A 27,618-nucleotide genomic window follows, 5' to 3' on the forward strand; every position below is an offset into this window, starting at 1 on the left:
CACATTTGAAGGGGATTTTTTAATAGCCAGTATGAACAGGAGGAACGATTACAGCGAGGAAAACCTCTTTCGGTATTCAAATGGGCACCTGACTGTTGATTTAAGACAGACTTGAAAAATTGTGAACCTGTCCTTTAAAATCAGATTTTCAATGAGCACAGAGAAATGTTCCACTTTTAGCAGATAAATGTGAAAAACATCCTTCCAGTGTCAAACTCTGCTCATACATCATTCTGCATATTGAAGCTCAGATATTCAACTGTAGGAACAAGACAAAAAAATATTTTATGAGTGAAGGGGGACTTTAAAAACTATTGACATAATTTATAAACAGAAGAAAATAGAAGAAGGAGAGATTATAGCCACATGATATGACACTGGTTTGTTTTCCAACTCAGCAGGTCCATCAATGCGCCAGACATCGTCACTGTGTGTGTCAGTGTCAATAACCTTTTGAGCATCTGACATACTGAGCTGAACTTGTCTTGACCTCCTGACCTCTTGCACTGGATGTGTCTCCCTCTCTCAGTGACATGACCACACGACCCTTCCCCTGCCCGAAGAAGCTAGTCTGTAGTGTCTGGTGCTGATTCGGGGCCAATGTGTAACTGTAAAAGAGAGCACTAAGCCAAATCCTCCACCATCATCATGTTTTCATCCTTGCAGGGGGAGGGAGGGTTGACTACGAGGCAAAGTGGGGGGAGAGACAGACACACACGGGGCCTAGTCGCCACATCTTTTCATGCGAAGAAGCTGTGCCGCTAAAACGTCAGTAATCCGTATTTATTTGCACTAAATATATAGTTATAACATTTAGCTAGGGCATGACTATGATAGTGTGAACGAGGCGGATGAACCAATAGCTAACTGATTTGTTCTTCGGGTCTCTCGCTTTCCTCAGATGCATTCATGCTAGCTAGCTTGCTACCTTAGGTGGCTAATCTTAGCTAGCTACGGCGCTTAGCTTGTTTTGCCAACTTACACCAGACAGGGCATAATTTGTAGAAAGTGTAACGTTAATGTGCTGCGTGCATTGCACATCGTATGAAAATACATAAAACGGTGTACTTTATGTCGGAGCAGGTTTGCTAGCGTGAACCAGTTAGCTTTAGGGCAGTGGGTTTACGAGCTATTTGACGGCTAACATTAAGCTAGCATGCAAAAGCGGTGGTTTGTTGTCATCTGTCTGGGCTCTCTCTATGGAATGGGGCGTTTAATTCACTGCTTTAAACCAATATATCACTGTCAGTATGTGGTTATCGATATAATGTTTCATATTCATTATATAACCGAGTATCTTTGCCCTTTACTGTATCAGGACGAGGCGAGCCTGGCATCAGCTGAACAGCTGGCTGCCTTGCAAAGTCCTCTTCAAATCTTATGCCAAAAATGCATCAAATACACAGATATTTCTATTGACAAGCAAACAGACAACTTATATACTTGTATGGGGCTGTGTGGTATAAATTATGATGCTGCATTTATGCGATAAACTTGTATATTTTGTGCCAAACCAGTATCTAATGCGGAGGTCTTTCTTGTGCTGGAATTTCAGACCCGTTTTTGGTTTCCCAAAACAACTCCGGCCCGGGCCTCAGTCCGCGGTCTAGAGTTTGATAGCGGGCTGTTTGAGACTGAAGCACGTCGGTGTGTAGCAGCCAGCCAGTCTCCGTGCCCCTACCACCATCATGGGAGACAGTAGAGGTGAGAAAATATTTCATTTTCAGAAGTTACAAGCAATGCAAAAATATGGATGTCTGGTAAACATTGCATCTCTATTGTATAATATTGATATTAGCCACAGATTTACAGATCTTACTTGCACATTTGTTGTCATGTCTGCTGTAAAATCAGGCCTGTGAAAGATTTGGTTTATGGTGAAGCAAAGACTTGTCCAGGATTTCTTAATGATCAAATATTTATGCTTTATAAGTGTGTTTAAATGAACTCTGACGCACTTGCAGAGCAAGCATTAGTTAACAAGCACTTTAAAAGTAGGTAGATAACAGCAACAAGCTCTAAATGACTTTTTTCCACAAAATGATACTATGCAGGAAAGTATTATATTATGTACATTTGAATGTATATATGTGATGACTGAATTCCTGTCAGCTGTGTTGACATGGAAATAAAGTATTGATTGATTGAGTTTATCTATAACTGCATGTCTTCCAGAGAGTTCAGCTGGTCTAAGTCACTCAGGGTCACTTGTCCAACTACCCAACAGATTGCTATAAAGAAAAGTGGGCTTATTTGTCTGAACAGTGTCTCTTTTTCAGCAGCACATTTGTGATGCACAGCAAGGAGTGTAATAGGTTTAAATGGTGCACCATAAAAAAAACAACGTCCATGTAGTTTCAAAACTAATTAAAACACTCATATCCATACTTAATTGAAAACACATTAACTTTTTGATGTTACTGTGTACTTAATATGACAGTATTAATGATGTATTCTTCTATAATGCTGCTGTGCTGTAATTAAGAATTAACTCTTTCACCTGTGTGTATGTACACTTTTATCTGAAACACGTAATGGTATCATGAGAGCATTGTATCACTGTGGCTGAACCTTTATTTCTACTCCGGTAAAGTGATGGTAAACCATGCCAATGTTGATGCCATACTCGTTAAGTTACACACTGTGCAGCTTGAAGTCATTATTCCTAACATATTTTTGACCAGATTGCATGTTGAAATATGTGACAATATCAGAAATTTATGGAGACGTGGGAAAAATATATGTAGATAAATACATAAATAATTGCGGGAGACAAGACGTCCTCAGTAATTGAAAGCATGACCCCTTGCATTTGTAGACTCTTTATCAAGTTGATATATTTACAAAATTGTTTGTTCATTAATGTATCTTCTCACTTTGGTTGTCTCCTGTCAGATTCCCGCAGCCCAGACAGCTCGTCTGTGTCCTCCCCTCCGTCAGGCCAGCGCTCACCCCCACTGGTTCCCTCAGCTGCAGCTTCCATGACCTCCCTGCCTCCCATCACCTCCGCCGGGGTCAACAGCCCCATCAGTAGCATCGGTTCCCCTTTCTCCGTCATCAGCTCTTCGCTGGGCTCACCCTGTCTACCCGGCACGCCGTCAGTAGGCTACGGCCCCATTAGCAGTCCGCAGGTAAGGGAGGACTGCTTTATTTCAGGGATTTTTTTCTGAACAGATTTTTGCTTTGTGATTACATGTTTTTATTCCAGTTTCAAGATTCAGTCACTGTGTAGGTTTTGTGTATGATTTGCGTCAGATTCCTACATGTATTTACTTTGCGTAGAAGAAGAAGAGTCATGAAATGCATCTAAAAAACCCTTCTTATAATCGTTGTGTTCTCCATCTCCTCTGTCTTCCTTTCAGATCAACTCGACAGTGTCCATGTCAGGGCTCCATGCAGTGAGCAGCTCAGATGATGTGAAACCTCCGCTGGGCTTGAAGCAGCTGTCGTCCCACAGCCCAGGGCCGATGCTTTCCCAGAAACGCCTTTGTTCCATCTGCGGAGACAGATCCTCTGGTGACAAGACACCTTAAATACACCTATTTTCTGTGCCTTTTGAGTTCGGCTTATACAGTGTAACAGTTGAAAAGTTGCTCCTTTTTTAAAAATTTTAGCCATGAAACAAATTGGCATACCTTTTTTTGTCTTTCTTTTTTGGGTCTCCTCCTCCCCCCTTTCCCCTCACCACCCAGGTAAGCACTATGGTGTCTACAGCTGCGAGGGCTGTAAAGGGTTCTTCAAGCGGACAGTGCGTAAAGACCTGACCTACACCTGTCGGGACAATAAAGACTGTATGGTGGATAAAAGACAAAGGAACCGCTGCCAGTACTGCCGCTACCAGAAGTGCCTGGCCATGGGCATGAAGAGAGAAGGTGAGCAACCATGTAACTTCATCAAACCCTTCTGTAAATCACTGGTTTTCAACCCCTTCTGCTCATCACCTCTAAAAATGAAGCCAGTGCTGACACCTCACACACAATTGAGGATGTTAATTCAGAGTGGTGCCTTTAGACAATGATGAATTGTTTGAAAAAAAGTAGGAGGCTTCAAGTAATGACTACATAGATGACAGAAAGTTCTTAAAAAATCTCATGGCCTCCATTAGCAGATGGAGTTTGGTCAGTGGTCATGGAGATGCCTCCACTTAGCAAACTCCATCCCTTAATGTCTGTGAAGACTTTCTGTCATCCGAGTCATGATAAGTCCAGGAGGAGCTGAGTCAAGGGAAACGTGACGTGTATTAAATTCTTGGAAGACGTTTTGCCTCCCACACAAAAGGTCCAGAACTTCAGAAGCCTTTGGGATGAGAGGTGAAGTGTCCGTAACACATGTCCAGTTGCCCATGACTCATTCCCTAATGAAAGCCACGAGATGTGAGTGAAAGCTAAGTGGAGTAAGTTGTCAAACTACTATTTCAAAGGTCAATAATGAACCTTTTAAGCTCATCTATGAACCTGAAAAAAGGTTATTTATCGGTAGCACAGAGGCTGTAGTGTGTCAGGGAAAGACAGACAAGTGTTTGATTCAGCTGAGCAGCATCGCTGTCATTATTTTGTGTCACACACTCCAGCTCAACTCCCAGATTTCACACAGTATTAGGGGTAAAAAAAAAAAAATGTAATATTTTCAAATCATTAAAATGTTAAAATGTTATATCGAACAAAGTTGATGTTGATTGATCAGAAAATTTCTGCAAGTCTCCTGTAACAACGGCATATTTGTTCTGCAAGTCTGTTGCTGCTAATAAAGAACCCACTATTTGTATTTATTAAAATAAAATTTTAAAAAAAGTTTAGCAAACTTCATGTGTTGACAAACTACTATTAATATATTCCCTGCTCCGGGGACGCATCCTTCAAAGTCCACATTTCAATGCGGGCGACATCATTATTGGTCATCAAAGGTCGTCTGAGGAATGGTAGCCTTACTGTGGCTGAAATTTGAAGACACAACTAGTGTATCCTTCCCTCAGTATCCTAAAATTCATGGTGTGTCTGTCACTTGTATCTAACAATTGATCACTACCATTCGATATTATCTCTGAATCTTTTTGCTGTTGATCGTTATCAAAAACCTTTATTACATCCACTGTGATTCAGGGTCTAAAAATAATAAACCACGTAAAAGTCCAGTATATTTTATAGAAATTGTACAATGGTGCAACCTGGTGATCTTTGTCTAGTCATGTTTCTACCAGGTGTTTGTGTTTAGGTGGTCACCAGTCACAAATAGACCAGTGAAAAAGCCACTGCTATTAAACTGTAACATTGTTTACCCACCATGTTTGAAATTAAACATCAAACTCGAAAACTCATAACTACGTAGGCAACTCTTGCTCCGTCCAGTCATGAAAGTGCTTTACATTAAAAAGGAAACAGAAAACACATTTACAAATTAGGACTAAACTGTTTGCTGCTTCATACGAGTGTCTTAACGCTGAAAATCATGTGAGATCCAGTTTAAGTCAATCAGTCTGAGATAATCTGGTGCTAAATCTCTTTGAGTTTAGCAGTTTAGGTAAATTCAGGTAGATTAGATTAAGATTGAGTTCATCAGAACTTCACTATGCTAAATTTCATAATTCAGTTTGTGTGCGATTAGTCTCTGAGATGTGTGACTACTGTTGTTACTGTAACGTTTGCTGTAGTAACACAGTTCATGCAGATTAGTTTTTAGGAAAGGAGCATTTGATGCTTCTATCTGTGGCAGATACTTTCTGGGCTTTCAACCTGTAAACCTTCTGACTATAATTTTACCCATAAGATTAAATGAGATCTTGTAAGGATAGAAGGAAATGAGTCAGTGAATGATGAAGTCAGTGTTGATGTTTTTGCTGTGCGTTCTTTTTACGCAAGAGAGGTAGGGCTGTACCGAATCCCTCGAAGCTTCGTTCATCGCCGTTGTATTCGAACGGCGAAATCAGTATTTGAATATTTGTATATTTTTTTATTTTATTTTTTTTCCTCCGGCGGCGGTGGTCCAATAGGAAGAGGGGTGAGGGGAGCGAAGAGAAAGAGGGAGAGATGACGGAGGCATCCTCCTCCTCTCCGCCCCGTCACTTGTGCTGCCGGTGTTTTGTCGGTCTGCATCCAGCTCTCGCTGAAGCTGCTGCTCCTGGCGGGTCCTCATGCCACACGCCTGCTTCCCTGTTCTCACCGATGTGTCGCTGCTTACAACTGCAGCTGCCGCTTCAGCGCGAGCTGGACGCAGACCGACAAAACACCAGCAGCACAAGGGGACACCGAGGTGGCCGGCGAGGCAGAGAGGAGGAGGAGGAGGAGGAGGCACCTGCGCCGTGACTCCTTCTCCCCAGCTGCCTCTGTCGTCTCTCCCTCTCACTCTCTCTCTTCGCTCTCCTCACCCTTCGCTCCTATCAGACCACCGCAACCTTGAGCCCCCTGCCCTCGAATAATTGCTGCCGAAGCCCAAAAAAAAGGTATTCGGGACAGCCCTAAAGAGAGGTTTTATAATATCTCTGCAGTAGGGGATAGACAGAACGAGTACAGAGTGGTAGAGAGGGAGATGGGGGTGGGTAAGCCTTGTAAACACTAACCCCCTTTCCCCCTCTCTTCCTCTTTTTGTTTCCTCTCGTTCTCTCTCTCCCCCCTTCTCCCTCCTTCTGTAGTGGCCAAGATGAACGACAGATGTAAGGAGAAGAGGGAGGGAGGGGTGTGTGTCTGTGTCTGTATGAGTGAGCGAGAAGCAGAGAGAGAGAGAGAGAGAGAGAGAGAGATATTACATTGTATATCAGTGAGAAGGAGCTAGTCTGAAATGTTTTCCATAGTTTCTTGCCAGTGCTCAGAGGTGGACCAATGCCAGCCTTGAATTATTTCCCCATGTTTTTTTAACCTTTATGGATCCAGGGAAAGTTTGCTGAGTACGCACACTCTCTTTTAATCACCATCCTACCGTACTGTATACTTACCCAGGTGCACAGTTAGAGCAGCTCCACTTCTGTCCAGCAACATTAATTTCCTCCCTTCATGTTTGTAGGAGAGGAGGAGTAAATGTTTGATTTCCCACCCAGAGTTTTGGGCAGCCCTCCATCACAAACCCACTTCTCAATTTCTTTTTTTTCTCAATTTATGGCCACTGTCAAGCCTTTTGTTTTCCTGTATCAAATCCAGACACAGTGACCAGTGCAGATTAAAATCAAAGAGTGTTTGAAACATTTGACCTTGTTTTTACATTAAATGCACCTACCAGGATGCAAACTTAAAGCAACTTCTTTAATAGATTATCAGACATATCAACGGTCAATAATGGATTCATCATTAAAATAATACAAAATGCATGTTTTGTTTAAAACAGTCGATACAGGCTACTTTAATACCACAACCAAGAAAAAAAAAGATTTGAATTACAGGTTAAATGCAGTCACTTCGAATTGCTGCTCCTCTTTTAATTCTGTTTGTCGCTATTCATCAAAGGGCCAAAAAAATCCAAAAAAATTAAGCATAATAATTAGATATACTGGAGAATGTAAATTTGATGAAACTGCAGGTTAATATGGTGCCATCCATGAACAGTGTAGTGACCCCCCCCCACCACACACATGTAAAAAGACGAGCCGAAGCAACCACGTTTTCAGAGCCCAGTCACATGATATTACTCTGTCTTTTGACAGCCATTTACTGTAAAGGGTTTACAAAAAATATTACATATGAAGATTTCAATTACATGTATTTAATTTGTCCAAAGAATTTTTGTCCCCTAAAATTGGAGGACTGTTCATAAAAATGGCTTCGGTTCATCTGATGTGGGGCCGATAAAACTCTCCGTCCATATTTAGTCACATGACAGCTCATCTAGAACGTCTGAAAAACAGAAAATGCAGCGTGACTGCATGGAGTCGCATTTATCATGTTTACATGTACTTATATAACCTGGTTGCTGTCGGCTTTCTGCGGTAACCTGATTTCTTAAATGTCATGAAAACCCAGTTTCCTCCATCTGGGTAAGGAGTTAAGAGAAACTTTACTATCACACATATCTGCTGGAAAACCCTGATTTCCTGGCAGTGAAACCTCGGCAAAATTCCTGTTTTCTGAATATCAGTGTTGTATTTAATTGGATATTAAAACAATTAGTTAATGAATATAATTGATGTTGTGTTTGTCACATATGGTCCATTTCTGCCTTGGTAGTGGGGCTGAAAGAGGTATGAAAGACAGTGTGAAAGACCTTGAATTGATCATGAATCGTACATATGTGTGTGTCTCTTCTTTCCCACTGTTTGTTTCTCACTGTTATTTTTTTTCACATATTATTCTTTGATCTTTCCCTCGTTCTTTTTGTTTCTTTCTTTTTTTTGTCTGCCAATCTTTCTCCCATCATCTCTCATCGTCGTTGTCCGCACATTTTCTCCTAATCTCCGATTCTACTCCCCTCACGCTCTTTCTCTATTCTTTTGTCTGCTGACCCATCCTTCCCGCTCACCCTCACGCCATTCCTGCACTTCACCGCCTTTCATTGTCTTGTTTTTGCTGTGTTGTTTTCGTCGTTCTCTGCCTTAAAACCCTTCGCTTCTCTGTCGTCGTCCGTTCCCTTTCACCTTTCCTGCTTCTATGCTCTTATGTTCATATTGACCTCCTATTCATCCCCCCTCACCCACATTTTCTCCTTTTGTACTCTTTCTGTTATTTCTCGTCCTTCATTATTTTTCTCCTGTGCTCCTCTCTGTCCTCCCCGTCCCGCAGCTGTTCAAGAGGAGCGGCAGAGGAACAAGGAACGGGAGGGCGAAGTGGAGTCGACCAGCGTGGTGAACGAGGAGATGCCCGTGGAGAAGATTTTGGAGGCTGAGATGGCTGTAGAGCAGAAGACGGAACTTCATGCAGATGGAAGTTCAGGAGGCAGCTCTGTGAGTAGTGGGGATGCTGGAAAATCCAATCAAAGAAAAAAATGCCTTTGAGGTACTTTGTGTAACCTGTATGCAGGTGTGCATTGTTTTTTCTATTGCAGGCCGTTGGTATGAATAATACTGTGTCTCATAGTCGAGCTGTCTGCTGAAATAATAATTTAAATCCTCTAAATCTGCTCTCTTCAGCCCAACGATCCTGTTACAAACATCTGTCAGGCAGCAGATAAGCAGCTCTTCACCCTGGTGGAGTGGGCCAAGAGGATCCCTCACTTCTCTGAGCTGCCTCTGGACGACCAGGTCATCTTGCTACGTGCAGGTAAATGTAAATTAGGGCTGGACGGTAGGGGAAGTAGGGCAGGGACAGAGTTTATATATCGTGTATATCACCAGCCTTAGTGTAAATGATTTCACGCACATCTCTGGATATTTTTCTGTGTTTCTACTTGACAGTGGCTTCAGACAGATTTTTTTTAACTGCATGAAAATAAGGGGCAAGTAAGCTGAGAGTCCAATGCTAAATGAGAAGCTTTTACCTTTTTATATGCTTTTCATGGCTTTGTGCTACTCCATCATACTCTATTGTAGTACCATCATACTGCTCCCAATACAGGGTTTGAAATGCATACTCTAATGTGATTTTTAGCCTACAGTAAACACTTACAAAAACTACGACATTCCATGCTAACATTTTATTGAATTCAGGCCGTTACATTAAGTTAATGGTCTCCCTCATGTATGTACTCACTGGTGGATGAAACATTAGCAGCAATCAATATAATGTAATCCAATACAAAACCACTTACTGTCACTTAGAATCAGCACCTCTCTGACACACTGTCAACAGAAACTGAACATTATAAACTTCACTCTTTTTTCAGCTCCACACTAAGCATGAGTTGTATCTTTGTAAAGGATTACAACTATAAATTAATCCCAGTGGGTGTTAAATGACACCAGGAACATTCAGTCCTATTACGTATTGAAAACATAGTAGAATATTTATGCATTTTGATTCACTAGAAATATTGAGACACCGACTCTTCAACAGGTTGGAATGAACTCCTGATTGCATCGTTCTCCCATCGCTCCATCTCAGTGAAGGATGGGATTTTACTGGCCACCGGCCTGCACGTCCACAGGAACAGTGCTCACAGTGCAGGTGTTGGAGCCATCTTTGACAGGTAACACACAGGTGCATTCAGTATATGGACAAACAGTTGCTGAACATTATTCTGACAGGCTTTATTACTCTAGTGATCCCCCCCCTAGTGATCACACTAGTGATTCTAAAGTTTGGGTGGATGACCCAACTGGGAGGACATGCCACCATTTTAAAAGAAATAGCACACACTGGAGAGTTTTAGCATTATATGATTATTCTTGTGCTTGTTCAGAGTCTTTTCTGCTCTACTTTGGATTTCAAACTGCATAGGATTAGAATAGATTAGCTTCAACACAGTATTTGGTCCACCTACTCTTAGCCTGAAATAGACCGACTCTGAAAAGCCACATCAAATCCACAGTCCCCTCCTGAATCCACCTGGTAAATCCACATCAGTGCTAACAGCTAGATGAAGAAAGAAAGAAAGAACTCTGGCCTTTATTCATCCACATGCATTTCTTTCTGTGTGATGGTTTCACACACTCTGTGTTTTTTTGTAATCTAAACACACATTGTTCAGGTTTAGCTGGATTTAGCGATCGGGGGTAAGAAGTTAGGATTCTGTGTCTTCATCGCTGGTTGGCTGCAGCTGCTGTGTTCTGCGTTGGCTGTGATTGGCTGAGAGACTCTGCTTCTTTAGTACTGCCTGTAGGGTGACAGCGCATGCCGGGGAGGCTGGTGACTAATAGACAAGCATGTGCACACACACAGACGCGCACACACACTCAGTGGCATAGCACCTATTGCAGCATTTGATAATGTAATAATGGCTGGCTAATGTACACTACTAACGTGTAAAATAGGATAAAAAATGCCCCTAAAATTTATTTTAAATACGTTAATGTAATATTTGACATCCCATTGTTGCACAGAAGGCTGGAGAGGACATTTCTATTTCTACCACAGAATAATTACTCAACATAAAGAGCTTTGTTTTCTTGTGATCATAAAATAATTGCAATCTTAATATAACCCAGACTGTCTTTTCATGAGATAAAAATGCAAAAGATTGTGATAATTATCTATAATCTGCAGGTATGTGCCTCATGACTACTCTGTTCTCTTTAGGCTACTGTATGATTGATAACCACAGGCTCACTATCAATCCCTATAGGAATCTTATAGGTTATTGCAGGTACGTCAGTTAATAACTGTAATCTGCTGGCAGAAATTGCCTCATGTCTGCTGGTTAAACATTACTACCACATCACAGTTTTATGCATTTAAAAATCTTAAAATCTATTCTATGATCACAGGAAAACAAAACAGAAATTGCAGCCGTGGCCTCTGCAACCTTCTGTATTTTTGCATCAACCATCAGTTATTACATCAAATGTAAAATTACGTGTTTTTAGTCAATTACAACAAAAAAATTTTGTAATTGTCAGGAGTTGTTTCAGAATATAAGTATTATTGCATTAAAATATCACACTTCTTATGCTGTAATAAATGCTGGTTCATGCCATAATGGGATGTTATATTGTATTATCAATCAGTATATTATTATATCGTCAGTGCTTTGAGTGAGACATTATCACCTGCCTGAAGTAAAACCATGCAGATAATATGACAAATCATAACGAATCTTCCATAAAATCCCAACTGCATCACAGCGTGTCAATTCACTGTTAATTACACAGTAATTACATTGTTATAAAGGAACAATTCCACCTATAAATCTAGTCAGGTTTAAATGAAAGCAAGCTAACTAGGCTCATGGCAAACGGCTCAATGTTTTCCTTCTGATTTTTACTTTTTTTTTTTCATAGCAGTGCTCTCTTCTAGCAGCAGGCTTCTGTTTCAGCTTGGTATCTGTTTGAAGCTACTGGATTGTATTTTTTATCAGACAGGGTGTTAATAATGAAATCCTAAAAATGTAATTTCTTTAACACCTTATTCGAAGTAGATTTCTTACTAGGGTGGCTGTGAAGTGCAAAACACGACAACCTCTCAATAAAACAACTGAACAAAGCAGAAAATACGACCACATTTCAGAAAACACAACACAAATGTCAAAAGAGGAAACACCTTTAGAAAACTAAACATTTTACCAAGTGGAAAAGGTGCATACCGACTGTTTTTATCATTCTAAGCAGCTGGGGCTCTTGTAATCGCAGGAAAAGCACAGCTGGAAGTGGTGACATCAATGATGGCTCAGTCCCATTCAAGTGTACAAGAAATCCAGACTTGATGCACTAAAGTCGTGTCATGACTTTGGAAAAACTAAACGGGATTCAGCTGTCGTTAATGTCAAAATGTCTGCAGTGACAAAGGTCCGTTGTCTACATTCAGTCAGAATTCAGAACGATAAAGACAGTTGATACCTTTTCTTCTCCAGTCTGTGAAATGTTGTGTTTTCTGAAATGTTCTGTTCTCTGTTTTGTTGAGTTGTTGTGTTAAAATGTGTTTTCTGTGTTGTTAATTGGTTTTCTTAAATGTTTTATGTGTTTTGCACTTCACAGTTTTCACACATAACAGCTACAGCTCAGTGAAACTTGCTTAAGTTTATAAATTTTTTTAATGATTTTGATTCAATCACTTGTAGTTTTTATGCTATATTAACAACATTTAGCCAGTAACACCTGTTGAAGGTCGAGGGTTAATTGTTTTTCAATTATGAACAGTTTCATGTGTACTAATGGGTTTCTGCTGCAAATGCATTTGGCTCATAAGATTTATCATAACCTTCTCTCTGCTTATGTTGATACATGTGAATATAGTAGTTCCTTACGTCAGATTACAGATTCAGATGGTTTAAAACTGATCAGATGTTTCTCAGAGTTGAATTCTGGTGCAGGAGAAAGATAAAGCAAAGCTTGAGCCCATGTTTAGTGTTAAACAGGTTTTAATATATCAGAAACTAGTTTGTAGCACCACAGATTTTCACTATGAAATGTAGGAACTTACAATCTGTACAGCTGAAGGGCTCAAAAAAACAGACAGAATGCTGTAATAACAATGTAACTGTGTAATGACATTGTAATAACACATTGTGATTGAATACACAGGGCGCACAATGCCGAGGTTGGGGCCATATTTGACAGGTAATTACCACTTGCCACTACACAAACACTTCTCTTGAACCCCTCCTCTTGAGTCAACATTAAAACAATCACAGAACCAAAAGCTTTAAAAGTTGATGCGTTTGAGGCTTTTCCGCAGCTTTGCCGAAGCCAGCCAGGTCTCTCTCGCTACGATGATGTTATTCTGAACAACATCTACAGAGAATCGCTCGACCTGATCGCTCAGCAAACACTGGGGGTGTGGGTTTCGACGATGATGATGATGATGACAAATAGCAGTACCGCAGTTTTGTATTTGAATTCAGCACCGTGTTTGGTTTGTGGCTTCGAGTGCTAAAACGCTGGTCCAGTTGCCTGCAGAGTACTTTTCATCTTCTGCCCATTGATGATGCCTCTTCTTGCCAAGCCAAACGCTTGTCGAGCCTTGCCAGACCATAATGAGCAAATCAAAATGTGTGGGCTGGCTTTGCGAAGCTAGCTTTTCCCATGGCATTAATGGTGGGATATGACTCGAAATACTCTGTATCTCCTATACAGGACGCTGTTTCGCAGTTCTTGTTAGTTAGTTTTTGATGCTTTTTTGTTTTTTGGAGCTTTCGAGAGGTTTTATCAGCCTTCTTCAGTGACGCCTCTGTGACGGGAGGTGTCTGTTTTATAACATTATTGACGTACACTCTGGGTGTGTAAAATCACTCCTTTCCCTCACTTTCTCAACCAAATATGAATATAACTTTTTTATCCTTTGTGTTGGGTATGCATAAAAACCTTGATTTGGCAGTGTGCTGTATTGTGGGCTCAGGCAGTGTCATTAAAATCGTTCCCCGTCAGGAGCAAAGCAGGAGTAGTTATAAAGGTTTTAGGACACATCTGTTCTCACGGCCCACACAAGGCCTCTTAAAGTTAAACTGACATTCTGCTGTTTACACAGTTTTCTGCAAACAAATTACCAGACAATAAAGGTGAAGAGAGTATTTTTTTGTAATCCATTCTCACATACCTCATATTACATCTAATGCAGCATGATAAGTTTGTTGACAACATATCGATATACGGGTAAGACACCTGGATAAGTCTTTGGTATTTGTTCAGTCTTTACCATGTGAAGTTCTTGTTTCTACTGGTTGCATGTTTGTTCCTTGAATAACGAGACACCTCTCTTAGATCTTCGGGTTTTGAGATTCGTGAAGCATGTTTACAAATTAACGGATGGCGTTGAAAGTATAGAATATAGCTGTCAAATTCACCATCATGTCTTTGTGTTGGCTCTTTCTTCATTCTTGCACCATCAAGTTAAAATCTCCTCGTTTAGAGGTTTATGTCGATACAGCAGTAGTTTTAAAACTGAGGATTTTAACCAAACCTGTCACATACCCTAAAACACGCCAGTCAGTTTTGACATCCTGGTGTCTTCATTCTTTTCTGTGAGTGAGATCATCTGTTAAATACTTGAACAGTTTGTTTGTTTGAGAATTAAAGTGTTTTTAGCCTCTGAACCCTGATCGCCATATGCTTCAACCTCCTTAGAGTCGTCTGCTGAGGTCAGAACCGGGGCTGCAATGATCATTTTCATTATTAATTAGTCTGTTGATTATTTTGTCAATTAATCAATTAGTTGTTTGCTCTATAAAATGTCAGAAAATGGTGGACAATGTCAATCACTGTTTTCCAACGCCCAAGGTGACGACCACCAGTCAACAATCAGAACTACTTTACTATCACAAATGAATGAAGAAATAAATAAATAATTTTAATTCATATTATATCCATTTGAGAGGCTAGAACCTCTTAAAAAAATACTCAAAACAAGTAATCTGTTAGTTGCAGCTGTAGTCAAGACAAAATAATGTAAGACTTAAAAGAAACTAGACAGGAAACTAACCTTCTTACTCTCCAGCCATGGTAGATTTAAAGGTTTATCAGCCACTTTCATTATCTTACACACAACAGCGTGAAGCAAACATTGTAATAGTAAGTAGGAGAACCAGAACCAGTCACAGCCGCAACTTAACACCATTTGGTGGCAGCAGTTTATCACTCTGGCCATTTTGTAACCAGTGTGTTTTGTTTTTGTTTTTTTTTACAGAAGCAGCAGTTCAGCCATACTCTTAACTAGTTTGGACATTAAGTCAATGACAGTGTGATTATGGAGTCTGGTGCCTCTCTGTTGTTCTTACTCTCTTCTTCCCTCCCTTTCTTTCTCTTGTTGTTTTTTCTTGCTCTGTCACCTCTGTCTCTCCCTTGTTCTCTTTTTCTTCCTTCCTTTTGCTTCTTCTCTCTTCTCTAATTTGATGTTATCCTCCTGTCTTTTAACTGTGCTTCCCCCTGCTTCTCCTCTCCTCTCCTCTCCTCTCCTCTCTTCTTTCCTCTCCTCTCTCCTCTCCTCTCCTCTCCTCTCCTCTCCTCTCCTCTCCTCTCCTCTCCTCTCTCCTCTCTTCTTTCCTCTCCTCTCCTCTCCTCTCCTCTCCTCTCTTCTTTCCTCTCTCCTCTCCTATCCTCTCCGCAGGGTTTTGACAGAGCTCGTGAGCAAGATGAGAGACATGCAAATGGATAAGACGGAGCTGGGCTGCCTTCGAGCCATTATCCTCTTCAACCCAGGTACACAAGCAGGCAGAATCTGGAAAACATCAGACACACAAAGAAAGTGAACATATTAATGTCTGGAAAAATAAAAAAGGATTAGTGAAATATGTAGCAACAGATCATTTAATTGTCTTCTATCTCCTAAAGATGCCAAGGGTTTGTCCAACCCCAGCGAGGTGGAGCTCCTGAGAGAGAGGGTGTACGCGTCTCTCGAGACTTACTGCAAACAGAAATACCCCGACCAGCAGGGCAGGTACGTTACAACACCCAGACATACCCACACACAAGAGGGGGAGGCTGCTGGTTGTGACGGGTCTGGGAGCCTGTGGTGTGTGTGTGGAGACATAACAGTACAGTTACATAATATTCAGCTCAGCAGCTTTATGATGTCACTGCATCCCAGCAGCTGGTTGAAGGCTGGATGTGATGCAGTGGTTTCCCCTGTACTACCAAGATGAAACAAAAACTCAGGTTTGTTTCCTTAGGGAACTCTAATAAATGCTTGGTCACTATACATGCTAGACAGTTGTCCCTCATAAAATATAACCGTTAAAGGGAATAACTACTGCATGAAGAGCTGCCACCCAGTGTGATTGATTGCCGTGGTGGTACTTTCCACTCTCCTAAACAAAGAAAAAAAAATCCTATTACTCATCCAGCAAGACTTACACACAATGATATAAAATTTTACATTTCATTTCTGTTTATTTCTGCGTTCATGGATGAGTAAAAGCTCTCGTGCCTCGCTGGTTCTGGCAGGACTGTTTATGTTATCAATGTGCTTAATTATCTCTTGTTCTTCCTGTTTTTTTTAAGGTAAAGAATAAAAGCAAAGCAAGGAGTCCTGTATCTTTTGTCAGGAGACTGTCGAGAGTGTTGACATGTAAAGCATGAATTAATCTAAGCTGTTAGATACTATCATATATCCTTAGATATCATCATGTTAAATAAGTTTTGTGGCGTACCCACTTGACCCCCCAACGTGCTGTAATTTGTTTCACTCTAGTAGTTTTTATTAGTATGATTATTATTTCAGTATGATTTTGCTTTCAGTCAGAGGTTGGTGATCACCCCCGTGTCTGTGTGGCACAAGTTAAATTTAAAGATGAGACTAAAATACCATCCACACCTAATAAACAGTGTATTTTGTTGAACGCTGTAACATTGTGAACATCTGTATCAGTCTGTATTTGTTTTGTGTCATCTTGAAGATCCTTGGGCTACAGTCTATCTCCCAGATTATCCAGTGAGAACAATTTAATGCATTATATCGTCATATTTTTTTCTGAATTCTTGTTTTCAGTTCATATAATTGATAGATTTATGGACGTCTCTCACTCTAGTCTCCTCTTCGTCCCTTCTTATGTCATCCAGGTTTGCAAAGCTCCTCCTCCGGCTCCCAGCACTGCGCTCCATCGGTCTAAAGTGCCTGGAGCACCTGTTCTTCTTTAAACTGATCGGTGACACGCCCATCGACACCTTCCTGATGGAGATGCTGGAGGCGCCTCACCAGCTCACCTAAAGGAGCCAGGTTCAGTCCGGTCAGGATCCGATGCACACCAGGATTACCTACAGCCTGCCCCGTGTTGGGTCGTTGGCTCTTGCCATTGGGCTTCACTTAACTGCAGCACCTGCTGGTTTTAATGTACCAGCTCTCACACTTATACACACACACATATACTGTAGACCTACACACACACACACACACATATGTTCTCAGTCACCGGCGAATTCTCTGCACACACACACTGTTACATGCAGATGCTAATTTGCATCAATGAATCAACATGCAACGTAAATATTACACAGATGATATGGCTCTGAATGAACAGGATGCTAACACACACACACACACACACACACACACACACACACACACACACACACACACACACACACACACACATACATTTTCACCCTCTTTTCCCATACTCAGTTTTCCCCCATAGGGGTTAAGACTCAAGGAATATATCCCCTTTTTATCACAAAATTACAGCTAATGTCTTAATTTTAAGTTAGCCTTCAGTTTTCACATCTTCATCTCACAGTGGGTTTTTGCTTCTGCATAACTGGTGTACTCCCCCTGTTTTTACTTGGTTACACTGCTAGCTGCACCTCTGTATATTGTATCCATCACTAGTCGGTTAGTTATCCATGTATGGTTTTAGCTTAAAATCAGGTGCGTAGCATTTCAATCAACTGTCCACCATCAAACAAATTAACTTCTTATTGGTCAGGAGGAGTCCTATAACGGACAGGCAGACACACACCCTCCCAGTGAGTTCATCCAATCTTGTTAACCTTAAAATATTTTATGCTTTTTTTTTTTTTTTTTTTTGAATATTCATGCTGAAACTTGTTTGAGTTTCTATCTTGAAGTACTGTACTCATGAAATGAGAGCTTTTTCCAAGGCATTGTAATCCAGGAAAAGGGGGCTGGGAGCACTTTGTTGAACAGATAAACTTTGTCCTTCCCACCCTGATGCGCACAGTGGGCTTTGTAAGACAAGAAGAATGACTTGAATTATAATTTTTTTTTTTTTTGTTTGTTTTGATTTTTATCCTTTTCTCTACTTTGGCAGTTGGTTGGCATTTTGAACAGTTTGAGGCTCACAGGAAGTACAGCTTCATGCAAGACAAAATAGTATTTGTTTCTCTTTTATCTCCCGTTCCTCTAAATCCTCCCTTTCCTGGTGGTCATTTATGCACTTTTGTGAGTTGTAACTGTGTAAATGTTCCTGTTTTCTCAAAATGACCATCTATTCTCAGACACCTAAGATGACCTTGAAGGTACTATGTGTAGGGTTTTCTCATTATTGCATCAATTTCAAATTAGATGAGATGATTTGTTATAGACCTTGCAAAATAATATGTTACTTCCTGTACAGTTGATAACCAGGTTTGGGAATTAACACTAGTTAACCAATCAAATGGTTGAAAATTTTGGCCGGCAGCAGGTATATCAACCTGTCCAGTCCAGCTGATAGTCTACTATTATTGATCGGTAGCTCTTTATTCCAAAAATCTACTTTGTATCAACTGTCTATTGGCCACAGAAGAGGAAAATAACGCTGTGTAGCACTGGCCAACCTGTATCTGTGTTGTGTGGCCCTACTGGTCAGGGAAATCATCGAGTAAATAAATTAGTCTAGGCTTGACCCTTCTTCGCCGCAGCTATGGAAGTGTCCTTGTTCAAGATACTGAATGAACCAGTTTCTGAGGCATTGCTTTGTATTCAAGATGCTGCACTTTGCCCTCTTTGTCAAACAAAGTGCAAAAAGCTGAATTTTTTTTTTGTGCAACACAAAAAAAAAAACAACAGCAGAGATGGTAAATATAAAGATTAGAAATGATCCTACAGTGGCAATAATGCAACATTTCATTTCACCTAGTAGTCGGTCGGCGATACTTTTTTAGCCCGTCGCTCACGGGATGGATCGCCGACTGTGGATATCGATTCTTGAAACAAAGCACCGGTGTTTGAATCGCTAAGGACATTTTGTGTGCCATGTTACTGTAATGCAATAATGAAATGAATTAGTTCTATTTAATGGAAATCCTACACTTACTACCTGCAGCTTTGAAAACTTTATTCAGCGTGTATCGGCTCAATGCTTTGCGACTTTTGTACAGTAGATGTAAATAATAGAAGAAGAAGAAGAAGAAGAAAAAAAAATCACACAGGAGTCATGCAGAAACAAAGGCCTGTTCACACTCACGTGAATGTGAAATACGTGGCTCTGACAAATTTAAAAGCTCTATTTTTTTGCTGTCAAATCAACATTAGACTCGCCTCCCATATATTGACGTCACCATGAAAATTATTATTATTATTATTATTATTATTATTCTCGAGCCCAGGGCCAAAACCACACCTCACTGCTGCTTTTGCACCAACTTCTGCCAATGTTTCCTGATGTTCTTGGTAATTGATTGGCTGGATTTTCATCGACAATGGCACTTGACATTTACTGTGATTGAAAATTTGCGGGCAACTGAATCTGAGCGTTGCATTGAGAAGTCTAATGCAGCTACCACATGTTCAGGATATATAAACTATGAATTAAACCGTCTACGCACGCTCCAAGTCGAGCAATACTGGGGTACACATTAAGACTTATTACCGTTTTTTTTTTTTGTTAGTAAAGTATTTAAAGGAGTGTTGAAGTTCAGAGGTATATTTAGCCTTCTTATTAGTCACCACATTTCATACAAATTAGAAACGTACATTTTGCAGTATCATTCTACAGGGAAGAGGTACAGCTGTCCTCTACCAGGTGCTAAATAACTAATGTGGTCTTTTTAGTTGAAGACTTGCACATTTACATCAATGCAAATACACAGACAAATCAGACAGCCATTTCTCCACCACTGGTCTGCTTAACATGTACATTTATTTTTCTTTTTTGTTTCTTTATGACCCCCTAACTTTATCGCAGACTCCCAACTATGGAAAATGAACACCAGCTAAGTGCTTGTACATTTTGGCTGTGGATGATAAGACACAGCCACAGAGTCTTTTGTATTTTAGAAAAGGCTGGTGGAAAACGGTGAAAGAAGCTGTTGAATTTTTTTCACCAGATTTTAGCAATGAGCTTCCTCCCCTGCAGATAGTCCAAATACTTCTACTCAGAGAGGATCCTCGGCCTCCCTCCCCCCCCCCCATGTGATGTGGACTCGGAGGCCGGCAGTTAAGACGACCTGTAAGACAGGTTGTTCTTTTTAACACGTCGATGAAGTGGTCTAACCATAGAGTTTGATGTTGTTTCCGTTGTGTTTTTCTCCACTCATGCATGGCCATCTCAACAAAGTAGTCTCCAGATTAATTTCGTACATGCAGAGGAAAGTCAGCCCCCCCGCGTACACCGTTACTGCCTCATTTTGGTGTTTTGTTAGCATGGAAAAGCCAGGTGCAGCTGATGCTTTGGGTGAAAAAGCACCAAACACCTGCTTGAATTCTTATACTGTATACGCTACCGTGCGGTCGCGGTGCTTTAGCGGATTGAATCGGTTCTGACGAGCGAATATTAGCAGTTTTGAGACTTAAGTGAAAAGGATTTTGCGGCCGCCGGGCTTTGAGATCTGTGATCCGGTCGACCACACTTTCTCAGTCTTTTTATTGTCGGAGCATATCTAGATTAGAGGTAAAAAAATAAATAAATAAATAACCTTTAAACCCAAAATGAGATTTTGAGAGTAGCCTGACTCTAGGACGTGCGCTTTTGTAAATAATCTCACCTTCTGTTTGTTTGACAGCTCAGCATCTTTATCTGCAGGATTTTTTTTTTTTATTTTCGGAGCTTTTCCTCTGTTGAATGTTTAAGCTTTGCTGCTACAGCATCATGTTTTTAAAGCCGGGGATGGGAATAATCACGCAATCAGTCGAGTGCTGAGTGATGCACTTGTTAAAAAAAAAATATCATAAACATACACAACTGTCTGAGCAAATGCCATTCTTTGTTGACGATTCATCATAAAAGTCAACATATGCAACTTGTATATTCATATTGTGGTAACGTGGTTAAACAGTTGTCATGCAATATGCACATTATGTTTCCGGCATTTGTAAATTTTAGCTTAGTCTGTTACATCAGTTAATAATAACTGGCAGTGAAATTATCTAGAATTTCCATCCCTCCATATAACAGCAATGCATTTAAGTTTTGCTACGCCATGTTTGTATTTCTTTAGGCTACATTTTGCTATGAGCTTAGAGGATGATAAACAGATACAGTAAACAAAAAAAAAAGCTATATAGATAGTTCAGGTTCTGTACGCGAAGCCACTTAAAGCTTTGCTGATCAGACGGCCTGTTTTAGCAAGAGCTGGTGATCGGGTGTTACAGTTTGGTTTGTTGTTTTTTTTTTTTTTTTGTTAAAGAGTATGTGTGGCCACGTGCGTGTACTATTACACACGTGTATGGGATCTGTCTGCAGCTACGCCTTTTGATTGGCAGATACTGTAGCTTTGGCTGTGACGTGATGTGCTGAGCGCTGTTAAATTGATTTGCAAAATAACGAAAAGGACGCACAGAGGAACAGGAGCCAGGCTGGAGGGGTGATTTAAACCGGCTTGTCGACCCGATGCTTTATCAACACAACCCAGCCTCCTCCCTTCCTTCACTTCGCCCCCCCCCCCGTCTCCACTGCTTTTTTTACTTCAAACTTAACAAACGCTTATTCACTCACCCACGCGGGCTGAAAAACGCCTGAGCTTTGCGTCGGAATTGACTCGTAACATATGATTCTTGGACTGTTTTTGGGGAAAAAAAAGGATGTGAAGCTTTTTTTTTTCGTGAATCAAGCATCGGAGAGCTGTAAGGAAGGGATTCAGTACCGTGTGTCCCTCTTTGCTTACTTTACTTGACGGCAGAGCAGCGACGATCTGCGGTCGCCGTGGGAGACCGTCGGATCGCACCGCAACGCCCACAAAAAAAAAAAAAATGTTTGTCGTTGCAACCGTGTGCACTCAAGGCAGACGCATGCTGTGACCTTTTGACTGTGTAGCAGTATCGTTGTCGCCATCTTTGTTACATTTTTGAAATTACTCGCTTTTTTTTTTTTTTTTTTTTGAAAATAAAGACATTTAATTAAGTATGCTTTTTCTTTTTTAAACGGATCACAGGCTGTGACTGAAGAATTGATCATTTTATATAGATTAGATAATCAGGGTGGCGTTTTTACCTATTGACACAGGCCCCCTGGAGCCAAGGCCCATCCCATTATGATCAATGAGGCGCAGTGTGTGCTATGCAGCCTTGAAACCACCACCCTCACTGGTTTATTTATCACTGCCAAGCTGTTAGCGGATGTGGCCGTTTTTAAATGCAGGGCCGCTCAGCGCCCAGTGCTTGTTTGTCATATATGTTGTGATTATTGTGCAGCGCACTAAAGAGTGTGCCCTAACGTCGCCCTGTGTAGTGCATACTAAAGAGGGGCCCTAATAGGAACGGAATGACAGCTCGTGTGGAGAGGGGAGGACTGGTCTTAGGAGAGATGAGTAGACCAGTGTGTGGCCCCCTCTGGGTGCTCAAGCTGTGCATTGGTGCTTTTTTTTTTTTTTTTTTTTTTTTTAAAGGGTCCCCCGGCCTGAAAACGTCTGCTTTGGTTTCCAAAACACAGGGAAAATTGCATATATGAGTGAAATGCAAATAAGGAATGGGTTGACCGGCCTAGCCTAGCCCCAGACCTGCTCTACTTGAGCTGCATTCGGTCGGATGTTTTCTGCATCCTGGTCCGCTGCAACTTTTTTGTGTGTTTACTGTGTTAGGATCATGTGTGGCTGTAGCTGGATACTACCAGCAATAAAAAAAACACACACAAAACCTTCTGAATCAGTTCTAGATTACGAAGGAGAAACTGTGGCTCTAATCGTAGACACACATCGCAAAGGCCGCTGAAATCCACACGTCTGCCCCCCCCCCCCCCGAGCAGGATCTGGATACATTGAATGAACTTGATGGGAGGCGTCAACTTACTATGATTGCTTTGGAGGTTGTTGTTGTTGTTGGTTTTAAAGGTTGGAGGAATTGTGAAGGGTAGGTTAGAGAGAAGGAGGGAGGAAAAGAAGGGCAGGGACTTTAAAGAACTCTGATCAGGTGTTTATTTGTCGATCAAGAAGAAAAACAGAAAACCCCCTTTTTTTTTTTTTTTCCAGTAGATCCTAGAATCTTCCTTAATTGTTTACTCTTCACCTAAACAAAAATTCACACACTGTTTCTTTGTCTCGTTTCCTGTCTCCCTCTTCTCTGACTATGCTATTCATCTTTTGTTTATTACAAAGTATTAAACAAATACAAAAACTGTAAAATCTGAATGGAATCTGTCACTCTTATTTTTTAATTTTTTTTTCTCTCTCTCTCTCTATCTATTTTTTTTTTCTCGTGTCTCGTTCTTTGTCCTGTTTGTATCCTACTCCATCGTACATGTGGAGCTGATTGACTATTGTGTGCTTCGGGGATTGAAAGAAGAAAAAAAAAAAATCTGAATAATTTTTTCAGTCATTAATTCTGAATCTTGTTTCTGTTTGTTGTATCATGTCCGAGTAAAGGTTTTAATACTGTACCCGAACTGTTTTTCATTTCTTATTTAAAAAAAAAAAAAAGCTCACATTTGAATCTCTGCAGTGCATTTTATAATTCAACTGTTTTTTTTTTCCAAATAATATCAGATATGGCAACATGTAAAAGAAAATTGCTTTAATTACAGTAGTTATATGCTTTAAAACATAATCTGTAGGTTGAAAATTACCAGAGTGCACTCATTTCCTTCCTGCACCCACTCACTGCCTATGAAATGGAACGTCCCGACTCGGCTCCCACTGTGTCTCAGAGAGATGATGGTACACTCCTCAGTCCAGCAGGACCCCAGGGCCTCGGGTGACCGCTGGCGCCGCACTCCCGCCTTACGACCTCTAGAGGGAGCACTGACCTCTTGTCCTCGTCCAAGCTTCCACAAACCGTGGTCTCCCGTGGCACCACCTCCTCCCCTCCACTAAGAGTTGTAGAGTGCTCTTTTTATTGCCTTCCCGCCCACTTAATGCACCTCAGCCAATAAGGAAGCAGCGCAACTGAGATCAGAACATATTAATAGGTAAATTTCATGGCTCTGTTCCCTCTGCCACAGATTCAGATGTCTGTTAAGAAGGATAGGAATGTGGTTATGAGTTTGTATTTGTGTGGCCATGTAGTCTGAGGCTGTACTCTCTCTCTCTTTCTCTCTCTCTCTCTCTCTCCTCCCACCTCCTTCAGTCCGTCTCCTCCCTCGTCTCTGACAGTCTGTCCAGAGTTACTCTTCCTCTTCTTCGTCCTGGCCTGCAGGAGCTAGACTGTACAAGCTGAAATGATGTACAGAACTTAACTCACTCTGTTATCTAAATTCTGTAGACTCAAACACATTATTAGGTCATATGTGAAGCCTGTCATGATAGTTTTAAAGTTTCCTCTAATCTGAATATGAAAGGATTTAACAGCAGTTATCTTCTTATGTTCAGCCTCCTTCTAGTAAACTCATGTTTAGAAAGCAGCCATTGATTGGCAATTTACCTTTACATATCCCATTATTTAGCCCTTTAAAATGCCCCTTTATGATTCTCTTAAATCTTGTTTTGATACTAAGTAGTGTGTTAAGTCTTGTATAAAATAATGTAGATATAATAGTAGTTACAGTATAATGTTTCACCTGAGTTTTGTCCCGGATCCCCCAAACTCCTTAGGAACAAGCCTGTAAACTACCGGGTTAAACTGTTCACACTCGAAAAGTATTCGACTAACTAAATACTCTCTCAAACATGAGTTTTGTTACCCTGACATGACTAGCGTAAAACAAATCACTCGGTGGTTAAAGCATCACTTTCCCATGTTGCAGACATCTGTGGAAAGCTGCTCCTGTAGTTCCAGCAGCTGCCAGCAGAGGGAGCAGGCACAATGAGATCTCTGTTCAGGACTACTACGCAGTACATTACAGCCGTGTCAGCAGCATCATATTTGGAGAAGACCTCTACCTGTAACCTCTCAGCTTGGAGTGATAGTAAGTTTTGATTCAGGGGACGAGTTAAATGTTTATTAAAGATCGGTGCAGAAAGTGTCGGGTTTGTGTCGAGGTTTTCACGTTTTCTTTAATACTGAGCACAGAAGCACTTTAAACACCTATTGGTCTGTCTGCACATCCTTTGATCAGGAGGAACCTCTCTGAACTACACTTTCCTGTCCTACATCTTTCTTTTCCTGTATCACTTTTCTTGTCTCACCTTCTTACACTTGTACCTTCCTCTCCTTCACTCTTCTACCCACCTCTCTCTCATTCTGACTCCCTCCATCCATCCTGTCTGTCAACCTTTTCGATCCCCTCCGATGTCTTTCCTGCCCTCCTCTCTCCTCAGTCTCCTTCTGGCTCTAACTCCTCCTCTCCCTCCTGTTTTTTTTCTTCCCTCTCCCTCCTTTTCCAGTGTGTGAGGGTGAGCGCTGCAGAAAGACACCTTTTATACCAAGGGTCAAATTCCTCTTAATTTCTGCTTCACAAATGTCAATTTTCACCAGGTGAATGTTAATGCTGTGCGAATCCTGTTTGAAGTCACTTGCCAGCAGCGATTTGGTGGATTCTGTGCGGTAAAAATAGCTACCTCACACATTGCGTTCATACACACACACACACACACATCTCTGAGAAACACAGAGCTTTATTGAGTTTGTGTACTCTATAGACAGGGCAAGTACCAAACAGCAGGGCAATATGCCAGGTGTGTTTGCTGCTCACTGTTCTGTTCTCTCAGGTATAATTACACAGTAAGATTAATACTATAATCCCCCCACTCTGAACTTCAGGGTTGCAAAATGTTCCTTTACTGTACAAAAGAGATTCATTCAAATTCTTAAACATTTACACTCAATCACAAGCACACAACTTTAAACCTGCAGTGTTTTGCACGTTATATCCTCCCTGCCTGGAGGACAAATGCTACTCTGAACCACCGAAAACTGATTTATACTGATACTGATTTGTACCAAGAACTACATAAATCAGACTGCAGTCACACAATCTCAAAAACATTTAGCTTGCTGGTTAAAACCATCTACTGTTGGCAGCTTTGAGTGTTTATTGTGCCAAATGAAAGACAACACGTGCATGTTTACCTGCACGTGGGATCAAAATGTCATGTCGGTAAATGGTGAAAGCAACCATTAGTGTGGAATTTTAACCAGATTTTTGTCAACTTAATATACAGCCGTGACTGTACTGTTTGCTTTTTTAACAAAAAAAAAAAAACAAGCTAAACAAGCTGTCTGCTGTATAAGGACAAGAATGATGGTAAGGGGAAAAAACTTTGGAATGACAAGTGACAACATTTAGCAAAGTCAAATTACTGGTCAGCCACTGTCCCCGTGTTCTTTCAGCTGTAATGATATGCTAGGTTTTGGTATATACAGACCAAATATGAGCCAGGGTACACTTAGATGGCTGAACGCGCCTCCTGAGCAGAGCTAAATCTGGGTGAAACTCAAAATGGGTCCCGCATAAAGTATATAATTCTACATCTGAGGGTGGTTGGTCTTGCTTTCTAATCAAGGGAAGATGACAGATAAAAATATGTCAGACTGACAGAGACGCCGACAGAGATGTTTCAGAACGACATCATGGTGCCAGAAATATCAAGGAGATGTTCCAAACCTTAATACAAAACTGGAAAACGGTTATGTATGGAAAATGCGGGATTTTAGGCCTCAATCATGATCCAAACTCAAACATGATGTCACACACGCACATTGTCTGTTTGCCTGGTTCGTTCCAGATCATGTAGCTGATTGTACATGCTACTTCTTAGTATGACCAAGTCTCTTCCCTGATGATAAAAGTATGCCTTGTCACTTCGCATGTACACTTCAATATTCCCAAACACCAAAGACGCAAAAAGTCATCATAATATAATATAGTCAGGGTTTCTGCAGGACTTAAAAAGGGCCTTAAAAGGAATTAAAAGGTCTTGAATAGTTTTTCTTGCCTGATGTCGACAGCAACATTAGTTATAACTTTTGTTGCAGGTTGTTGGGAGATGTTATGAACTACATGTGAGACTGGTGTGACAGTGGATTGTGCGGCAGGAAGCTGTTTCATTGTTTTTTGTGGACCTGTAGCAAATACTGTCACAACTGCTAGTAGCAAAGCAGCTCATCGATCAATTATCGTGTAATTGGTTTATCCTTCCATCAGTTTTCTGCTGCGTATCTGCGTCCAGGTTACTTTAATGTTAATTGGAGTTATATACAGCTGGGGAGTACTGGCAAAAATGTGAGATAAATGTCATTATATAATATCATGTATGACCATAAAAAGAGTATTAAATTGCATTCTATGTGGAATTGAAAAGGTCTTAACAAGTGAATTAAATTTGGTGAACACTGCAGAAACACTGATATTATGTTGACACATACTACCCGGAAGATGTGAAGAAGAGCCTGTTGAATCTTATAAAAAGATGTCAGTCTGCAATCAAAAGTC

At 40.8% G+C, this 27,618-nt stretch overlaps 1 protein-coding gene across 4 annotated transcripts; it reads left to right on the forward strand.

Moving 5' to 3' along the window:
- Positions 1-502: 502 nt before the first annotated feature.
- Positions 503-23,688, forward strand: rxrba (retinoid x receptor, beta a). Of its 4 annotated transcripts, XM_067612103.1 has the most exons (13): positions 503-768; positions 1,556-1,704; positions 2,896-3,131; positions 3,363-3,516; positions 3,693-3,872; positions 6,626-6,646; positions 8,700-8,860; positions 9,047-9,176; positions 9,909-10,041; positions 13,031-13,066; positions 15,549-15,640; positions 15,773-15,878; positions 17,000-23,688. In XM_067612103.1, the coding sequence occupies exons 2-13, from the start codon at positions 1,689-1,691 to the stop codon at positions 17,145-17,147; spliced, it is 1,413 nt and encodes a 470-aa protein (XP_067468204.1). In that variant the 5' UTR covers positions 503-768; positions 1,556-1,688; the 3' UTR covers positions 17,148-23,688. The 4 variants fall into 4 exon arrangements, with proteins under 4 accessions (XP_067468204.1, XP_067468206.1, XP_067468205.1 ...); XM_067612105.1 differs by lacking the exon at positions 13,031-13,066 and having other exon boundaries at positions 504-768; XM_067612104.1 differs by lacking the exon at positions 6,626-6,646 and having other exon boundaries at positions 506-768.
- The last annotated feature ends 3,930 nt before the right edge of the window (positions 23,689-27,618 follow it).

This window comes from Thunnus thynnus, chromosome 15 (genome assembly GCF_963924715.1).
Source record: "Thunnus thynnus chromosome 15, fThuThy2.1, whole genome shotgun sequence".
Classification (NCBI taxonomy): Eukaryota; Metazoa; Chordata; class Actinopteri; order Scombriformes; family Scombridae; genus Thunnus; species Thunnus thynnus.